At 41.9% G+C, this 17,615-nt stretch overlaps 2 protein-coding genes across 10 annotated transcripts in view; one reads left to right on the top strand and one right to left on the bottom strand.

The window, feature by feature from the left end:
• Positions 1-17,615, bottom strand: part of ATXN1 (ataxin 1) — a 351,766-nt gene that overhangs the window by 305,307 nt on the left and 28,844 nt on the right. For 8 of the 9 annotated variants that reach the window (XM_061994524.1, XM_061994533.1, XM_061994525.1 and 5 more), the window contains exon 2: positions 15,993-16,084. The gene's annotated coding sequence lies outside the window, so the exon portion shown is untranslated. Of the gene's footprint in view, positions 1-15,992; positions 16,085-16,257; positions 16,289-17,615 lie in introns of those variants that run through there. The other variant, XM_061994526.1, reaches the window with a different exon arrangement.
• Positions 8,498-15,014, top strand: STMND1 (stathmin domain containing 1). Its single transcript, XM_010201215.1, is given in 6 exon segments — positions 8,498-8,581; positions 9,362-9,527; positions 11,620-11,774; positions 14,238-14,318; positions 14,321-14,365; positions 14,787-15,014. Coding segments are annotated over 6 exon segments (759 nt in total).

Genomic DNA, 17,615 nt, shown 5'->3' with positions numbered 1-17,615 from the left:
CACTTACAAAACCCAAAGTCATTTGCAGAGGGAAATCAGCAGAGCAGCTGTCAACAGAAGAGTAAATGTGATGTTCCCATTATCATTGCCCAAGCAAAATGTTGACTTAGAAACTTCAAGCAACCTGGCAAGGTTCCCCAAAGGCCCCACAAGCTCCCTGCAAACTTCTCTGGGAGGATTTCATGTTAGGATTTCACTTCTGACTGATTACCTCTGATTGTCAGAAAAGCATGGGACTGTTATTTCCTAGGAATGCATAATACATCTCATGCATATGTAGAGGGCAGAACCCACTCTAAGAATCAGTCAAACCTTAAGGAACAGGGTTCAAACAGGAGTTAAGTATGGCACAATATCCTGCTGTCTCATTACACAAGGGACATTCAGCCCTGACAAGACCAACCACCTTCTTATGTCTCAGTGCCCACTGCTCTGTGCACCAGACAGACCCATCCCTGGCTCTGCACTGTAATGTTTATTTCTAAAGGGGAAATTTCAAGCACTTAGAGTTCCAGGACATAGCAGGAGAGATTTTGAAACCTGTCTGGATGTTGGGTTTATGTTGTTGTTTTGGTTTTTAAGAAAAGCCATCAACATATTTTGTTTCAATAGGAGCAAACAACAAGTTTTGGATCTCATCTCTCACACAGGTCTGGACCATTCCCCCATTTAGACTGAAAAATTAAATCTATTTCTGAACAGCTTTTGCATTAGGACTGAAAACACTCTCTGCATAAAAGCATAGCAGAGGACTTCAGGAGCTGAGGGGGAACAACAAGCTAAATAAGAGGGAATATTGAGCTGATTCTTAGACTACATGTACACAAAATTCATTCCCACATACTACTTTACACCACAAGGACATCTAAAACTTAGCAAGACACCTCAACTCTACACAGGCTTACACCAATAAAGACAGTTACAGCCCTTGTCCCACAACAAAACAAGACAACAGGTAAAAGAGAACTATCTCTGGGCAAGGATAGGCAAAGCAAGAGGGTCTCTCACTGTGAAGGGGACAGAAGCCGGAAGCTGGAGGGATGCTGCCTGACAGAGGGATTCACTCAATCAAGGGATGAAGTGAGCACAAAAGGTTAAAATCTAAACATACAACTCCGAACTAGTTACAGATAGAAGAGGCTGGAGTCTGAAGGAAGGTGTCATTGAGCAGAGGAGCAAAGTTACAGCACAGCTTCCTTAGAAGTTCTGACAAATTAAACATCTGCCAAATGTTATTTGGTCACCGTGACGAAAAATTGTGTTTACAATGCACTGCTTACAGTAATGATGGACTGGGTTTGGCCATGCAGGACCTCCTGCCCCAGGCACCTCAGAGACCCAGGAGATGAGGTCCATGAGTGGTGCTGGCTCCATCCGACTGCATGGCCAGTCTCCCAGGAGGACAGAAAAACCACCACAAAGTAGTATCTCCTCACTCTCTCTCTACTGCCTGCTCAGAGAGTGAGAGAGGCCAGTGCTTTGTGCTTTGCCAGTTCAAATTCAGGAGAAGGGTGTTTGAAGAGCTTTGCTCAGCACAGCCGGCATTCTGTGAACAGCAGCAGAGCTCTAATTAACAGCACAGACTTCATCTCAGCAAACTGTTTGAAAAGAAGTTGAAAAGTACACGAGTACTCCAAGTTTAATCCATAAGGCAAAGAGCTGAATCACAGTCTCTGACAAGGCAGTCCCTGGAAAGCAGCTATATCATCCGCTCCGTTTCTCATTCCAGGAGCATCCCAAGTCCAATGCGTAGCAGCTCTATATGCAGATAAACTGAAAGGAGAATGTCAGTTTCACCCATAAGGAAAGTTCAAATCTGGAGCCTAATTAACTTCCCAAATCTCCTTTACCTCTAGCACAGGAAAGCTGCTGTTAGGAAAGTCACTGTCATGTCAGGCAATCTAGTTCTGCCAGACATCTAGAGTCCAGACAATAGCATTTATCCTGAGCCCTTCCACAAAGCCCAAGCTGTGGTCAGGAACAAGTGAGGTCACCATGAGCCTGGGACATTCCCAGCCTACTCCAGCAACTGGAAGTACATGGAGTCACACACCTATTTCATTCCCTGTGGGGTAACCTGCCCCTAACTGCACTCTTACCCCAGTGATGAGCAGAAGCTGAAGGTGAGGCTGTCTCTATACCCACACCTCCATTAGCACAGCATCTCACATAGCTTGTTCCCAGGGCTGGACCTTACCTAAGGTGAATCTGCTTTAGCAGGGGTGGTTGAGTAGATAATCTCTAAAGATCCATTCCAAACCCCACCATCCTGTGAGTTACACACCACATGAGTTCACCAGTTCTGATAGGGCTTTGGTTTGCCTCTCTACAAAGGTTTGTGCTTCTAGGTTCCTGTACTCCCCCATCCCTTAACAAAACTGTATTTTGGCTTAGCCCAAACACTTAGAAAGAGAACTCCTGACAATTTCTTTGAGAATTTAGTCCTCAGTGTCACCATCTTCAAATTTGATGACAAAACTGTCATTCCAAGTTAAAGAGTACAGATCTGAAAAGGCCTGGGAAAGAGGCAAGCTCAGTCCAAACTGATGTGAGACTTCTGAACTATTCCCAGATGAGGCTGTCTTCATCTGCACTAAATATTTTTGGGGAACAAACATCATTGAGTTACTAGGCAGAGCATGGGACTCCTCCATTGCATACAGCCTGCAAGGACTCTTCAGTGGCAGAAATACCACGGTGCTTTCAGAAGACCAAAACATCCATCAGTTCAAAATAAGGTAACAACACAGATTCCATTGAGACCAACAGGTGCACTTCATCAGAAATTTCAGCAAAGACTGAAAAGGCTGGGGTACAGGGGCTGAGGGTAAAAGCATCTATGATAAAGACACAAGTAGCTTTCATAGAAGTCAGTTTAAGGGAGGGAGGAGCAAGAAGTGGTGTTGCTTGGGATGGGAAAAAAAAACCAAACAGTGCAGGCACAAGACATACTTCAGGTAAGCACTATCCTTCAGCTTTTTCTTCCAGTTGTACAGAGGAAGAAAAAGCTTGTGTCTCAGGTCCAGGCAAGCTGTGTTTTGTGCTTGGCTGCAGTAGTGGGACACAACAGAGGTTCTGAATGCCATGAAGATATGTCCTTCAAAACCATTGGAGCAGTCTTAGATACCAGTACCCCTCACTTACACACAGACACTCCTAGTATTTCACCATACTGCACCTAAAACCATGAAAAGCCAGCCTGAACCCTTGTTCAAGAGAGCACCGTGCAAAAGTTGCCCTGAACATTGCAATAGAACATACTAGCACATCCTGCTCCTAAGGAGCACAGTATCCTTCTGGTTATAGGATCCAGAAGAATCAACTTGTTCTTACTGCAGAGTAATGAACACACTGAGTTTTGTTGTAAATTTCCATTTCCTACTTGTCAGGCATTCCTTAAACTACCCCAGGTTCATGAGAAACTTGCAACCCAACAGAAAGACTTTAAGCACCCCTCCTTCAAACACCAATTCAAGCAGGCATTCGGTGTTACTCCTTTCAATAGCATTCAGTCACTCAGGGAGACTGAAACAATAACATATGTGAAACAGTTTGCATCTTGAGGATGTGAACTATACAGAATTAGTTAACAGATTTTTTTCAAACCCACACACTCACCATAACATTCATTTAGTAAATCTGAGTAAGAAGTGTATTCAACAGCAACACAATCTGCATGCGAACATGCTGTGAACAGAAAGACTCGATTTCATGAATCAATAATTTGTTTCAATTGTCTTGGTTCTGTTTACTATCTGCACTATGTTTGATGAGTCTTAACTTATTAATATTGGACATCTCCCCTGTTTTAAATCTCACCCTAAGGCTCTGAGTGAACAAGGCCTGTTCTGTCTGAAAGAGAATAAAGCATCTGCAGAAGTGTTTTGTGGATGAGACGGCCCTTAGTAGCTCTGCTGTCAAAAGTGCAGGGAAAAGAAGCATTTCAAAAATCACCACATCATCTCCACGTGACACCAAAGTCTCTTCATTTAATACATATCATATTTTGCAAACCAACTCTGCTTATGTAATGTCAGCATCATCTGCAGCACTGTAGTTAAAATTAGCCTAATAGCTATGAAATATTTGTTATTAGCATTACAATGTTGGCCTGTTGATTTTCAGTCTTGACAGAGCTGCCTGAAACATCTACTGTTTATAACATTTGTTCAAGCTAAAGAGATTTGATAGAATTTGCTAATCAACTGCAACTACTTCCCACCCATAAAACTGATGCAAAGAAAGGGGAAAAAAAACCAGCTAGTGGGATCCAAAGACATAAACACTTTTACTTATAACTCTGTAAAGAGAAATCCCTCTCTCTCTCCATATGGTTTTCTCTTGGCTCTTAATCATCTTTTCATTGGCTTCCAGCTGGCTGTCTCACTATCATCTAGCAGTATCACTAGCAAGACCAACTTGTTATGCCAAAGCCAGGCACAGGAAGAGGAGAGCTGCAGAGAGCTGCAGCAATCTTTACTAGGGGCAAACCCAGAATAAGCGATGCATGGCAGGGTCACTTCACTTGCCTCAGCTGAGCAACCACTGCTGCCTTCCCAAAACACAGCAGCAGGTCTGCATTTGCACTTTTTCTTTGTAGTGGGACTGAAAAACAACTACTACAATTGAAGCACTGGGGAAATTCTGCAAGCAGAAGTGTAATTACCTGAGTGGGAATTCTGGCAGAAAACCCAAACCTCTTTCTCGCCTTAAATAGAAACAAATGCTGTGCAGTCACCATGGAGAGATTACGTACAGCATTTGGATCACATGCAGCACTGAAATACACACACACAAAAAAGAGCCAGCCATGGAGCTGGTTTAGCAAAGCACAACCAACAATCAGCTCTGCGTGTCCTACAGCCACCCAGTCAGTGGCTTCCTCAGGCTCCACATTAAAGGCCATCTCTCCAAGCTGTTTTAGCTCAGCTGGGAGGTACCTAGAGCCTGACATGAAAGAGGCAGAGCTGGAAGCCCTGACAAATTAATTCATCCACTAACACCCAGTTAAGGTTTGAAATTGAGACTTGAAAAAAACAAAACCACCATATAGTGCCTGCCTGTGAAAGTCTACTTGGATTTAGCTAAACAGCCAGGCTGCAAGGTGCAGCAGTTCTTGCACTGTCTGTGGAGGCTTTGACTTCAATTGCAATAATTCTCACTTCTAGCTCATCTCCAACATCTCTGGTTTTCAGTTACCTTATGCAGTCTCATGTCTTTCCCTAGCCCATACCCCAGCTTATTCCATAACCCAGCTCCACTTTATCTTCCACCTCCACCAGCCCCCATCTCCTGGGGTCGATTTTCCCCCTTGACTCCATCACCTATGTCTCTAGCAGACAGCTTCCTCCACAGGACCGTGGCAGCACTCCAGAGGAGATTCACCCTTTCCCTTCTCCAGGCACAGGCATGGTATGGGTCTGCAGTCTTTCAGAGTTCCTCAAACCCTCCCTCAAATGGCTACTTATGCTCACTAATAACCAAGGCACTTTCTCTGTAGCTGCCCAACTATTCAGTCCTATTTTCAAAGAGAAATGTGGCTGCTCAGAGTCCCTGAAAAACCCACCCTGTCGCTTTCTATTGTTTGAAGTCAATAGGAATGTTGTCAGACTAAAAATGTCAGAAATCTCCCTCTCTCCTTCAAATCAGCCAAGCTTTGTTTTGTTAATAACTTCAGCCAGCCTCCAAGCCTTAGGAGAGTGCTTTTTATCTGCATACATGCCAGGCTGGTGATACTACATGGGAATTTCACTTATTGAGACCAGCAAAGTGTTACTGTGTAGTCCTTTTCTCACCTCTGCAGTAGCTCATTAATCTAGGAGCATAAGTCAGAGACAGATGTCCTGCCTCCTGTTCAGTTTTCCTGAGCATCCTGCAAGCCACTAAACAGCTTCAGATTTGTGAGTTCTGGAAACAACTCTCCTCATTTTAAAATATACATACATTTCAATTTCTTGCACTTAACATCAGCAATCACAGAAACAGCTGGTTCTGATTTTCTAGAGATTTTTCCCCAGCATGCACATCCCCGTGTCTGGCTTCTGTTTTTATTCTCACAATACAAGACATAAGGAGATCTGCACTTCCCCTCCCTGCTCAATACTTCTCACACCTCTTCTTTCTCTCCAGTCTCAATGTTGTGCTTCATATAGGCTGCATTCCATGGGTTCTCTTAATGGGAATTGTCCTATATTTGTATTTATGAAGGATTATCCTCTATTTTTCAACCCACATCACACATCCCGGTGCCTTCACTGTACTGAAACTTGCTCGGTTTTAATTTTACAGATTGATGAAAAGCTGCTAAAATGAGAGGAAAAAAATCCTCTCAGTCGGCATCAGCATGAGAGCAGTCTGCTCTTGAAAGCCTGTAGCTCTGATTGTTCAGAAACATACTGTTCACCGTGTCAATTTAATCATGTGCATAAGATATGAAAAGATCAGGCTCTAAGTGTACAAATCCTGTTGAAATCAGAGAAGGTTCTTTTCATAAATATGAATGAGGGCTAATTTCACGCCACTTGTTACATCCCCTGTGCTCTTATTTCTTCAGACTATCACTTGTCTTTCTTTTTATGTGCCAATAATCAATTTGTGAAGCGCAAATCCTAACACTTACCTGGCTTTTGATTATGCTACAGCCTGTGATTTTACATTTAATCCCTTTTTCTTACTTTGATTGACATTCAGTTTATTTTATCACCTTTATTTGTGTTTGAAGGAACAAATAAAAATCACCTTTTTGCAAGGATTAACATTTCACCTATTATTTACTTACAAACAAGTTTCAGAACTGCACCATCACAGCGAGTATTTAATCAGCAATGCAAATGAGCTCAGCCTGTACATCGTGTTCTGCCATACATCAAGCAACAATCACATTGCAGAATTATCACATACAACCAGCAAACATCTGCTAAAGACAGAAAAAAGAGAACAACAACAACAAAAAAACCCCTCACACCCCAAAAAGGTTATTTGAGTTGCATTCTGTGTGAATTCAAACTGGACACAAGAATCAGGTCCCTGTTGATTTGGGATGAAAAGAAGAGAACATAATCTCTTGGAAACCACTTGTTTATCAAGAGACAGTAGATGTACATTTGATGGCTTCTTACAGCTTGAGGATGCCAGCACAGGTAGATACAGTCACACACATGCTCTCTGAGCTGAGCAGTGATGCTGACTACAGCCTGGAAGCCATACAGTAACCTTAGTGCAGTGCTTTGCACCTTCAAATAATGCACACTGAGGCAGGGGGAAAAAAACCCAAACCACTTTAGGCTCACTGCCATGCAAACAAGTTCATTCAGCTTTCCAACCAGACCAGCTGAGGGTTTGGACTGGAGACAAGAGGAACACACAGGGCTGTCCTGCAGCCATCTATCCCAAGTGATCTTAGGCTGGAGTCACTCTGTCTCAGGGCTGGGGTTCATTGGATTCTGAAAGTCCACCAGCCTTACTACTTGAAAGCAACATTAGCCATGTAAACACGTCTGTTTCATGTATATGGAAAAGAAATTGGACGAGTTTTGCAGAAAGCTTCCCTCTCTAAATCAGTGTAAGGTCACGAGCCAACATTCATTTGTTACCAGGGTCTCAGGAAGCTAAAATTAGACTTTCTCATAGGTATTAATTACTTGAGAGTTTTCTTTAATCTTTTCATTTCATACAAAGAGTCTGTTTCACATGAATACTTGTGAAAAGAATTTCATTTTTCCCACTATAACAGCTGAAAATCTCAGCAAAAGTGACCCAAGGCAACCTTTAACTGACAGCACTGCCTTAACATTTCTCTATCTTCTGTAACAATCTCTTGGAAACATAAACCACGGCTGCTTTTCTTCTTTTAAAATCTCCTACCGACATCTACTTCTAAGGATATGAATAGACTCAAACAGTAATCAAGAAATTGCACAACGAGCTTAAAAGACACTTAAACCATTTTGCCTAGTGACAGCCTGTTCCTGTCTCCCAATGACATTTCCTTCCATTTAAAAGCTTGCTTTGCTGCTTGGAATTCCAGATTTCAAGACTGATCTTTTCTAACAGCTAATGGTGCTGAAGAATACTTCAGAATACTTGGGTTTAACCAGAGACTGAAATGTGTATTTTACATGACACTATCTTGTTCATCTGAGAAAAAAAGGAAAAAACAGAGACTGGAGATATTCAAGTCTTTGCTTTGGTTCCCACAGGAGGTTCATTAATGTCCTGAATGATCTGTACAGATTTGGTGCTCTCAGACCAACATCCCAGCTGTGCAGAAGAAACACGTTCCCCCTCAGCTTCAGAGGGTGTCTGGACAAAGACAATGACGTCTGTATGCCAGGACATAAGAAGAAAGCCTTCTGTGGTGTTATTTATTGTAGCAACAGGCCCTGGCAACAGTTAGGACTCCATGGTGATAACGAATAACCAAGCTCTGAGGAAGAGACTAGGGCATTCCTACTCCCTGGGCTTGCCGCAAGGAGAAGCAGATGGTCACAATTTCACCATGGGCTGCTCTATTTCTAACAGGGTTGCTGTCACACAGCTGTCTTCTGAGGAGCTACAGAACCACCAGGATGCCAAAAGCCAGGTAGTGACTCCTTCCCCACAGACTCTGTATATTAGGAGATGCCTTAGCACAGGAGTGTATAAGGACAGATGCGTGCAGAGAAATGGGTCTGTTGATGTTAATGGTAGCTCTTTAACAGAAAGGCCATCACTCACTCAGCTTAATGCAAGCCTTATGCTACAGGGGAAACAGACTCACCATTTGGCCACATGCAGGACCCATTTTACAGCACCTGAAAAGTTGGTTTTCACAGTCCATCCCCACTTGCCTCATTAAAGATTCCATCAAGACACTGATCTCCCACACCAGTGATGAATTACACCGCTGCAGCAAGGTGGGTTTGTAGATGTGCAAATATTACAGGATACACATGCTCAGCCCCTTTGTGAAGTTTGCAGTTAAGTTGGCTCAAGCATACAGAGACAAGACAAGAATACATCTGTGTTCTTTGGAGGTTCAAAGCTATTGTTTAGAAGGTGCCCAGGCTAACACCTTGTCAAGTGCTAATTTAAAACTCGGTTTTCATTTTCTAATGAATGATCCATGTACACAAGACAAAGTACTGAAACAATACCTACTATAATCAGCTGCATTACAGAAACATTTAGGCTTACAGTTATTGCTTTCTTTCCAAAAGGCTCCAAGAGACTTTTCCTCACCACCAGCATTCACCTGTGACAGAACACGGTTAAGCATCAGGAACCCCTCTGCATCTGCCAATTCTATGAGACTATTCTAGATACCACCTTAAATATTTAGAAGCCCAAGGACCTTCTAACTCATTTCTTCATTTTCTTATAGACTGAAAGTGTCAGCATTGCTGGAGCAGAGGATGGCCCAGGGCAGCCAACGAGCACTTCAAACGATGGAGCCATGTGTGAAGATGAGATCAGCAAGGGAGACTCCTCTGAGGAACCACCAGAAAGATTTATATCTTCTCAGAACAGCAGCAATGCACAAAGCACAGGTAAACAGTAATTGAAGTTCATACCAGCTCCATACCAGAGACTTAGGAAGAAGTAATCTTGGGAGTCTATTGCTACAGCCAACTTCTATACCCAGAAACATTCACACTGCGACAACACTGCAAGAGTGGAGCTCTGTAGCACTAGTTTAAAACCATGCAATAGTAGCAGAAAGTATTTCCTTGCTGATGATTATGCTCTGCAGCATGACTCAACTCTCATTGCCAGAAGAGGCAGCAGGGTAGATACTTTTCTTGGCAAAAGCCTGAAACAGACCAAGAGAACAAACTGGTCCTTGTCCCCAGAGGCAGCCCTTTCAGTTTGCTGTTACAATGAGTCCATTTTTACAACAGAGCAGTCAATATCATGCCCCGACCAGCATCAGGTAGAGACAGTAAGTAAACACTGTGTTATTGCTTAAGTTTGTAACCAAAAGTTGCATAGGCAGTAAGCAAAGTATAAACATTCCAGAGATGATCACAACAATAGGCAAAGGTCTGCTAAGATGTTTTTTAAAGTACAACTGAGAACTTGAACCCAAATTTTTACTACAGTGGTATCCAAAGACTATGGAAGAGTTGCTAAGGGGAAAGCATCATCTTTGGCACATTAAAACCCTGTAATCTTGTAGTTTAACACTTGTATTTTTCAAGTGCCATGAGCAGCTTATATTTTACAAACACAATAAGTGGAAAATCTACAGTGGCTGTTTACTCTTTGTAATAAACAAGGGTTATAATAAAATATTTCTAATTGAATACAAAAGGAATAATTACTGGTGTTTGCTAGTCATTAAAGAGGACTTAACTCCCAACGCCACGGAAGGATGTCATGAAAGGATTTCATTTCAGATAGAACAAAATTATCTGCTTGCTCTGAAATGTTTTTGTCATTTAATTTCAAGCTGCTTTTTCTCCCACTTGCTAAAAAGATAACTTCACAGGAAATCTCTAAACAGTTTTTGAAATCATGCTTCACTCTTCTGTTTCATGACCAAAAAAACCCCTCCACACTGTACCAAGATACTTCAACTATGTTTTTCTCCTGAATGAAGAGATTAGTAAAACCAATGCAAATCCACATCACTTGTCAACATTGCCCACTCATCATGCTTTTATTTTTTAGCCAAGATATATTTTGCTGTGTAGTGGCTCCTGACATTTATGTGTTCTGCCTGACAGCTGAACCCCGGTGCTTTTTGGGTGCCTGGTTCAGTTATTTTAGGAGAGGTATGGAATCAACTTCTACAAAGTGAGAGATGTTCTGTGGTTTTGCTTTACAACTTCAAAAAAAAGCCAACGTTGCCATACTCACTCTGCTGATAAAGACTGGCAGATGTCAACTAACAGCAATTTTGATTTGGTCCAAGCATTCTTTGTACAAAAGCTTTCACTTCTGCCAATAGAGGTTGGGCAGATGGTAGAACTGACAACTGAGGGTTGAAAAACCTGATGGGTCTTGGCAATAAAGTTGTTAGTTGTTTATTCATGTCTAATATGTGAAAACTAAACAGCCACTCAGAAGGGTTATCAAAATAATTTGGGTTTTATTCTTAATTGCTGTTTATAAATATACAATTAAATGTTGGAATGCTTATGATCTGATTCAAATGTAGCAAGGCTGTTACAATAAAAACCATAGACCATGAAAGCATATGAAAGTTTGGGTTCATTTAACAGAAGAACATGGCTGTCTTTACTAGATGGCCCACTAGTAGCCTTGGACTATCTCATCCCAGCCTGCCTTTATCTGACCAGGTCACAGAACCCATGAGAACCGTAAAGAGCTCCCTATAGACTCCCTTTCAGAACATGGTCATAAGTGGCTTCAGCACATGCTTCCATGCTTGCCTGAGCATGCCCCTATGGGTAAATTAACTCAGAAACTCATCCCAGGGCTTGCACCATTTTTTAAGCCACTAAAAAGCTGACTGCAAAAGTTTAAGCACCAAATTGAGTCTTGAGCAGGCCTTCTCCACTGGACATTCTCAGTAACCTCTGAAATAAACTCTGGCATTGGAAATAGATCACAAAGTTTTGTTTGAATGTCAAGTGCTCTACAAGTATTAAACTTTAATGTTTTCATCTTTTGAAGATCCGCTGCTCACCAGCAAGTTCATCAGTAAATCATGGCCCTCACAGGAAACAGAGAGGCAAAAGTCAGCAGACATTCTTGAGGAGCTGAGGATACAGGGAATAATCAAGAGCCAAAGTACCACTGCCAGGTCTGGAGAAGTGTATGAAAACAAGGTAAGGATCACTACACGAGACAGGATCCCTGGTACAGCTCTGAGCACCCCTAGATTCATACACACAGCATACACAAAGCATCCAAGCAACTCTCCTCTAAGACTTTAGAAGCAAGTTGTTAAACAGAGACCCTTATTATGAGGAAGTTAATACAGCAGAAGCTGGCAGCAGCTTTCAGTTGATTACAGCTTCTGGACTTGTTTTAAACAGGGACAAAGGAGAAAGCGACCGTACTAAGAACTCACTCAAACTCACTGAAAGTGAAATCCCACAAACTTGTTCCTCAAGTCCACAAAACTTGAAGAAATATTGCTGACAGTGCTTATAATTACACTTAAATTAAGCCTTCATAAATCCTAAATATTCATACTTCTGAGAAATCTACAATTAATCTCAGATTAGGAAACCATTAAAGAAAACCAGACCTGATATTTGACTAAGAAGACAGCATCTGGTTGTTTTCATTCTAAATGATAACCTGAGGTTTATTTTGACTTCTTAACTCAAGGTTTATTTTTCTGTTGTCAAGCATCATGTTAAGGATCAAATGTCTCTTCCAGATAGAGTTTCAGGTACAGACATCAGGAAGGAAAACCTCTGCAGGGAGTCTATAAGAAGTTTAATGCAGTTATGGGTATGGTTTGTGCAAAGCACGATCCCACCACTGCTTGAACACAAGAGAAAATTCAAGCTCAAACTAATGGTGAATCTGAGTAGGTGTCATTTGAGGCAAGCCATTCACACACATCTCTAACCTCAGCCACCTATCACAGATTAGGCAGAAACTTCCATAAGGACTAAATAAGCAACTGTCACCTTACAGTCTGGCCACTGGTGCTACCCAATATATTTCCTACTGCCAGTATTTTGGAAGATGGGGCTGGATTGTCTCCGAGTACAGCATCTCTACAGCCTTTACTGAAAAGTCTGAGGGAAGTATCTGAGAGATTTATCCCCTCCATGGCTAAATTTAGGTAGTGTACTGCAGGCAGGTTTTTGTACTTCTTCCTCTCTGAAAGACAGGCAAGTGTCTGTTCTTTTTCTCCTCCTGTATTAAAAAGCTGTCTGGTATTAAATTACACATAGTCTTTTATTGACAGAAACTCAGTCTGTGCTATTACTCCTTAGGGAATTTCTATCCTCTTCACAGGAGGAATACAGGGTTTTTGTCTTAAAAATAAAATCAGTATAGCCTATAAAAATGAAACTCATACTTCTCACTAACAGAGACAACTTTTCCAAGCAATATTTTACATTTGAGCTGGGCCCACTGCTGGGTAACCTACGAGTGAAAAGAAATCAGTCACCAGATGTTAACTGTTAGCTCTCCCTTAGTAGCAACAGAAGATCTGGCCTGTGCTGCCTCCTGGAAGAATAATTTACTCCATTAGAATTTAAATCCAGCAGATCACCTATGAATAGAGGGACTAAGTGCACTGAACACAGACATGGTGAGAACAGGTTTACCACCCAGACATATTCCAAACCTGCCGAATACTCCGTTCAGTTTGGACATATTAGGAAGAAGTTTCCATTCATCTTTTCCCATGCAGTCCACAGTTTCTCTTGGGTAAGGAATGACATGCTCAGTATGCAATAGCTTCCCACTTTGGGCTTTCACTACAATGGCCTTTGTCATTTGATAGAAGAGTTTCTTTTTTTCCTCCTTTTTCAAGAGTCTTTTGTTTTACTTTTATGATGATTGAACATTGCTTTGTTCAGATTTTGTGTGTCATCTGCATTCAAAACGTCTCCTTTGTAGATCAGTTTTCCTCCTACTGATTCATGCTCCACCTTCATCTCACTAAATGAGTCATCTTCTATACTATTTGCAGCACTTAACACTTCTGGCAGTGAGGCCTGACTTCTAGAGATATTTATGGCAATAAAAGTCTGGGGAGCTGAGGAAACTTGTAACAGGATAGCGATTTCAACCCTAGGTCCTTAGTGTGGGTTTAACACTGCTAAAACTGCTTGTCATACAGAAAACTGTAAAATTCAGCTTCCTGGCTGATCAGATAATCACCATGTCTTTCCAGGAGTAAGTGCTACCCTCAGTAGCAGAGCTCTAGGATTGGGCTGCTCATTTGTATGCAGCAGAGGCTAGCACTATCATGATTACATACATCTAACAAAGCCATCCTTAAGTCTCTTTGGCAGTAAAAAAGTAACTTCCATAAATACTTTGGGCCTTTACTACCAAACCCCCACATCTGCTAGGTGTACAGCAACATTACAAGCTTCACAGACACATCTCTCAGCAGAAAAGGGGAATTCTCACTGCAGACAACACTCGCTCACAAGGGAGCACTGAGGTTATCAGCACATCATTATTTCTAGGCTTTCATTGATACCAGAGTCCATCATTTCCATGCATGCAAAAAAAAACCCCAAAAAGCAAGCAGCAAAGGGTCACCTCAACATCCAAATATACTCTGCTGAAAGCTTTTAATGTCTCTACAGAGAGATGTCCTGGAACAGACACTGAAGAAACCACCGGCTAGGCTGGAAAAGCTTCCATTTGGAAACACAGAAGTGGGTGATTTTTTACAGTGAAGGACAAGAAGACTTCTGCTTAAGTGGAAAAAAAAACCCCAGGTCATCTCATTCTTATGTGTATTTCTCCAGTGTTTATCACCTAAAAGCTTCTACTTTTTATAAATGGGGCTAATGCAGACAGTTTGTGTACAACCTGCTACCAAAAATCTGATTAATGACAGCACTATATTCATCTCATACATGTTGGAAGTCTGGGTTTATTTTTGCCAAAAGCTTGGAAGATTACTCTAAAAATATACATAAGAAGAAACTTCTGGAGCAGTCTCTTTTTTTCCTTATAGCAAAAAGATGCATCTTTCACTAACACCAGAATAAATGGACTAAATTCTGTGCTAACTGGAGTATCACTCTGATCACATACAGGCAGAAGGGTAGAGCTGTTGTACATGTTTGACACTCATTGATTTCCATCCCTCATGACCAAGCATCACTATTTTTGTTGGTTTGTTCTATGTTAGGGAAGAAGAACTGAACAGAATGCCACACATGTCACATTTTTTTTACCCAGCAACTGGTCACAAAGCTACAGGAAAACAGACTGAAAAAGACCACCCAAGCCTTGAAAGCTGGAGAGGTACAGACCCTCCTCAGCCCTCACCATGAGATGGTGAGCCAAGGGTACCATTGAAAGAAATAACTGGAGTAGAAGCCACAAATAATTACACCAAAGACTGTTGTTGAGTCTGACAACTTAGGACTGCATCAGTGAAACCATTTGATCTAAGCTGTCTTGCAATAATTCCTCTACGACCTGCAGCTGTCTTTTTTGGGGGAGGCAAAAGTAAATGATTTACCTAGGGGTCACAGCTGAGTCTTGCTGTTACCTATCCCACCTGGGAAAATGGTATCTAAACTTCATTGTTACACACTAATTAAAAGTAACAGAATACATGAGAAGAGCCAGGAAGAGGCAAATTAGTAACTAGCCAGTCACTAAGTTCCAGCACATACACATTATCCTTATTCTATCAAATTTACTTTATTAGTACTAAATGTAGCTCACTTCTTGGATGGCTCCATAAAAAGATTCCCTTTCCCTACAGAGCAAGAGGTTGGAAAGACATTATACACACACAGAGAGACATAACACAGGAGTTTGTGATGGGAAAAAAAAAGCCCACCAGCAGAGATTTGAGACATGAGTGGGACCCCAAGAGTAAGAACAAACACTTAACTCATTGTGTAGAGCAACTGGCAAAGAGGTAAGAACTTCAGATAGCAATAGACAGTGACAACAGGCCCCAAGAACATCTATTTGACAAGCACTGAGCACATAAGGGAAAGACAGAACAAGTACTGGAGTTATATCAGAGAAAACAACTACTGGGCTGAGATATGCACAGCACAGGTGAGCTGCCCACTTGGAAAGGGATAACTGTTTCTCTCACAGATTGATATGTTTGGTCAGTCTTTGGACGCTAGAATCCCTCATATTCTACTTGCAGTGTACACACAAACAGCATTTACCACAGCTGGCTTTTCCAAAAGCAATAAGCAAAGCAGTTGTGCTATTCATGCTCTTCCTCCTCTCAGCCCTGGTCCACATCTAGACACATCCATCTCAACTTCCACTTGGGCCACCGGCTCTACCCGCCTCCCTCCTCATCAGTCCCACACGATGCTCACCTCTGTTTCTACCCTAATGTTTTACTTTCTTACCTCCAGCTATAGGTGACTCATTCTTCCTTTCCAAGCCAAGGAAATTCGGCTGCAGCACAGGACCACTCTTCTCTTAAATCACAGGCCAGGCACTGCAAAACAGATGAAAAGGCAGACTCTGTTTTTACAGTCTCATCATAGTTCTCCCTATCACTCTCAGGAAGAAAAAAGCTCTCCTGTTTTCTCTTCCCTTGTCAGACTTGTACTAAAGCACTAAGGGGAGGAGCAAGAGCTCGTTTCCTTCCCTGAGCAGCTGGGATCTCACCTGAGCTGAGTCAGGCAGCCCATCAGAAGAAGCCTGTTCTTTCAGCCCAGCACCAGGCCTCAAATTAGCAGCTGCTGTGAGGGGAAAAAAACCTATTAGTAATAGAGATAAACACCTGAAAATCACCCAGTGTTGCCTAGAAAGAACAATAGAAACACAAGAAACAGGGGAAAAAACTTTGGTAAACAGAGAAACTCTACTCAGATGGTTCAAAATTATTAAACAACCTGATAAATAAGAGAAGATAGAGATCTGAGGGTCCATTCCATTCACATAGTTCACACAGGCTGAATTTTGTCTCTTAGTCTCTTGAAACTAAGTCTACCTGATTGTGTTTGGAATAAAAACTGATGTGTATGTGTGTGTACATATCCATGCAGACTGTTGCACCAAGTCAGAGTAATCTGCCTCCCCTTGCTGTGAAGTTCCTCAAGTGCCCATAGTCTCCCAGTGCTTTCCCATAGCTTCAGGACACACAGTGGTCTGTCTGCAGCCAGTGCCTTTTCTTTCACTGCTTCCTGAGTGTGGATCTCAGCTCCTTGCAACATAAAGCCCCACAAGCCCCTGTGATACAGAAAGAGAAGCACAGCATCAGGAAAGGTGCCTTTCTGTAATAGGATCACTCATTGCTTGGCTCATCCGTGTCAGATGTGATCACCAGTCAAAGATATCCTGAAAAAAGCAACAAGCAACCAGAGGGCCCTTGAAGGTGTCATTGCTAATATCAGTCTACTTAGAAAAACTTCCTAGAAAGATCTGAGATGAAGCTGTGGCACAGTGAAGTTCAAATGGTGGGCTGACAAGTGATGCTAACTTGTCACCTTTACTTGGGGACGGCACAGACCGGTTTCAGAAGTGAAACACTCTATTCTTCCTCCTGAGAAAGAGTTTAAGCTCAGAGTAGGGAAACTTTCCACATCCACCTCACAAGGCAGGGTGGGTATGAAGGGCGGGTTGCCTGGTACATGCTTTGTCAAGGCGTTGCTGTGTTGTCTGGCTGACTCTGTTAGATCAATGCAACACTCTGAGTCTTCCAACAGCTTTCTAGGAAGAGGCTGAATACTGTGTATGAGCAGTGGAAGGCAATCTCAGGGAAAAAAAATGCATGGATTTCTCCTTATACAATGTTCACAGCATCTTTAATTATTGCCTTTGTTGGGAAGATCTGCTGAAACCCCACCATTTAATACTTTTTGGCATGGTAAGTTTCTGAGCCTTTTCCTGGAACAGAAGATACAAACCCTTGGTTAAACACACAGCTTAAATCTTTTCTGAAGTTGGAAATCATTTTAAAAAATAAATATAAAATCTTTCTGTTGAGTAAACCAATGTCTGCATTGCTAACAAGAGAAGCAGTT

Source organism: Colius striatus, chromosome 4 (genome assembly GCF_028858725.1).
Source record: "Colius striatus isolate bColStr4 chromosome 4, bColStr4.1.hap1, whole genome shotgun sequence".
NCBI lineage: Eukaryota > Metazoa > Chordata > Aves > Coliiformes > Coliidae > Colius > Colius striatus.
The sequence above is the reverse complement of the archived record's forward strand: the minus strand, read 5'-3'. Positions and strand labels throughout refer to the sequence as shown.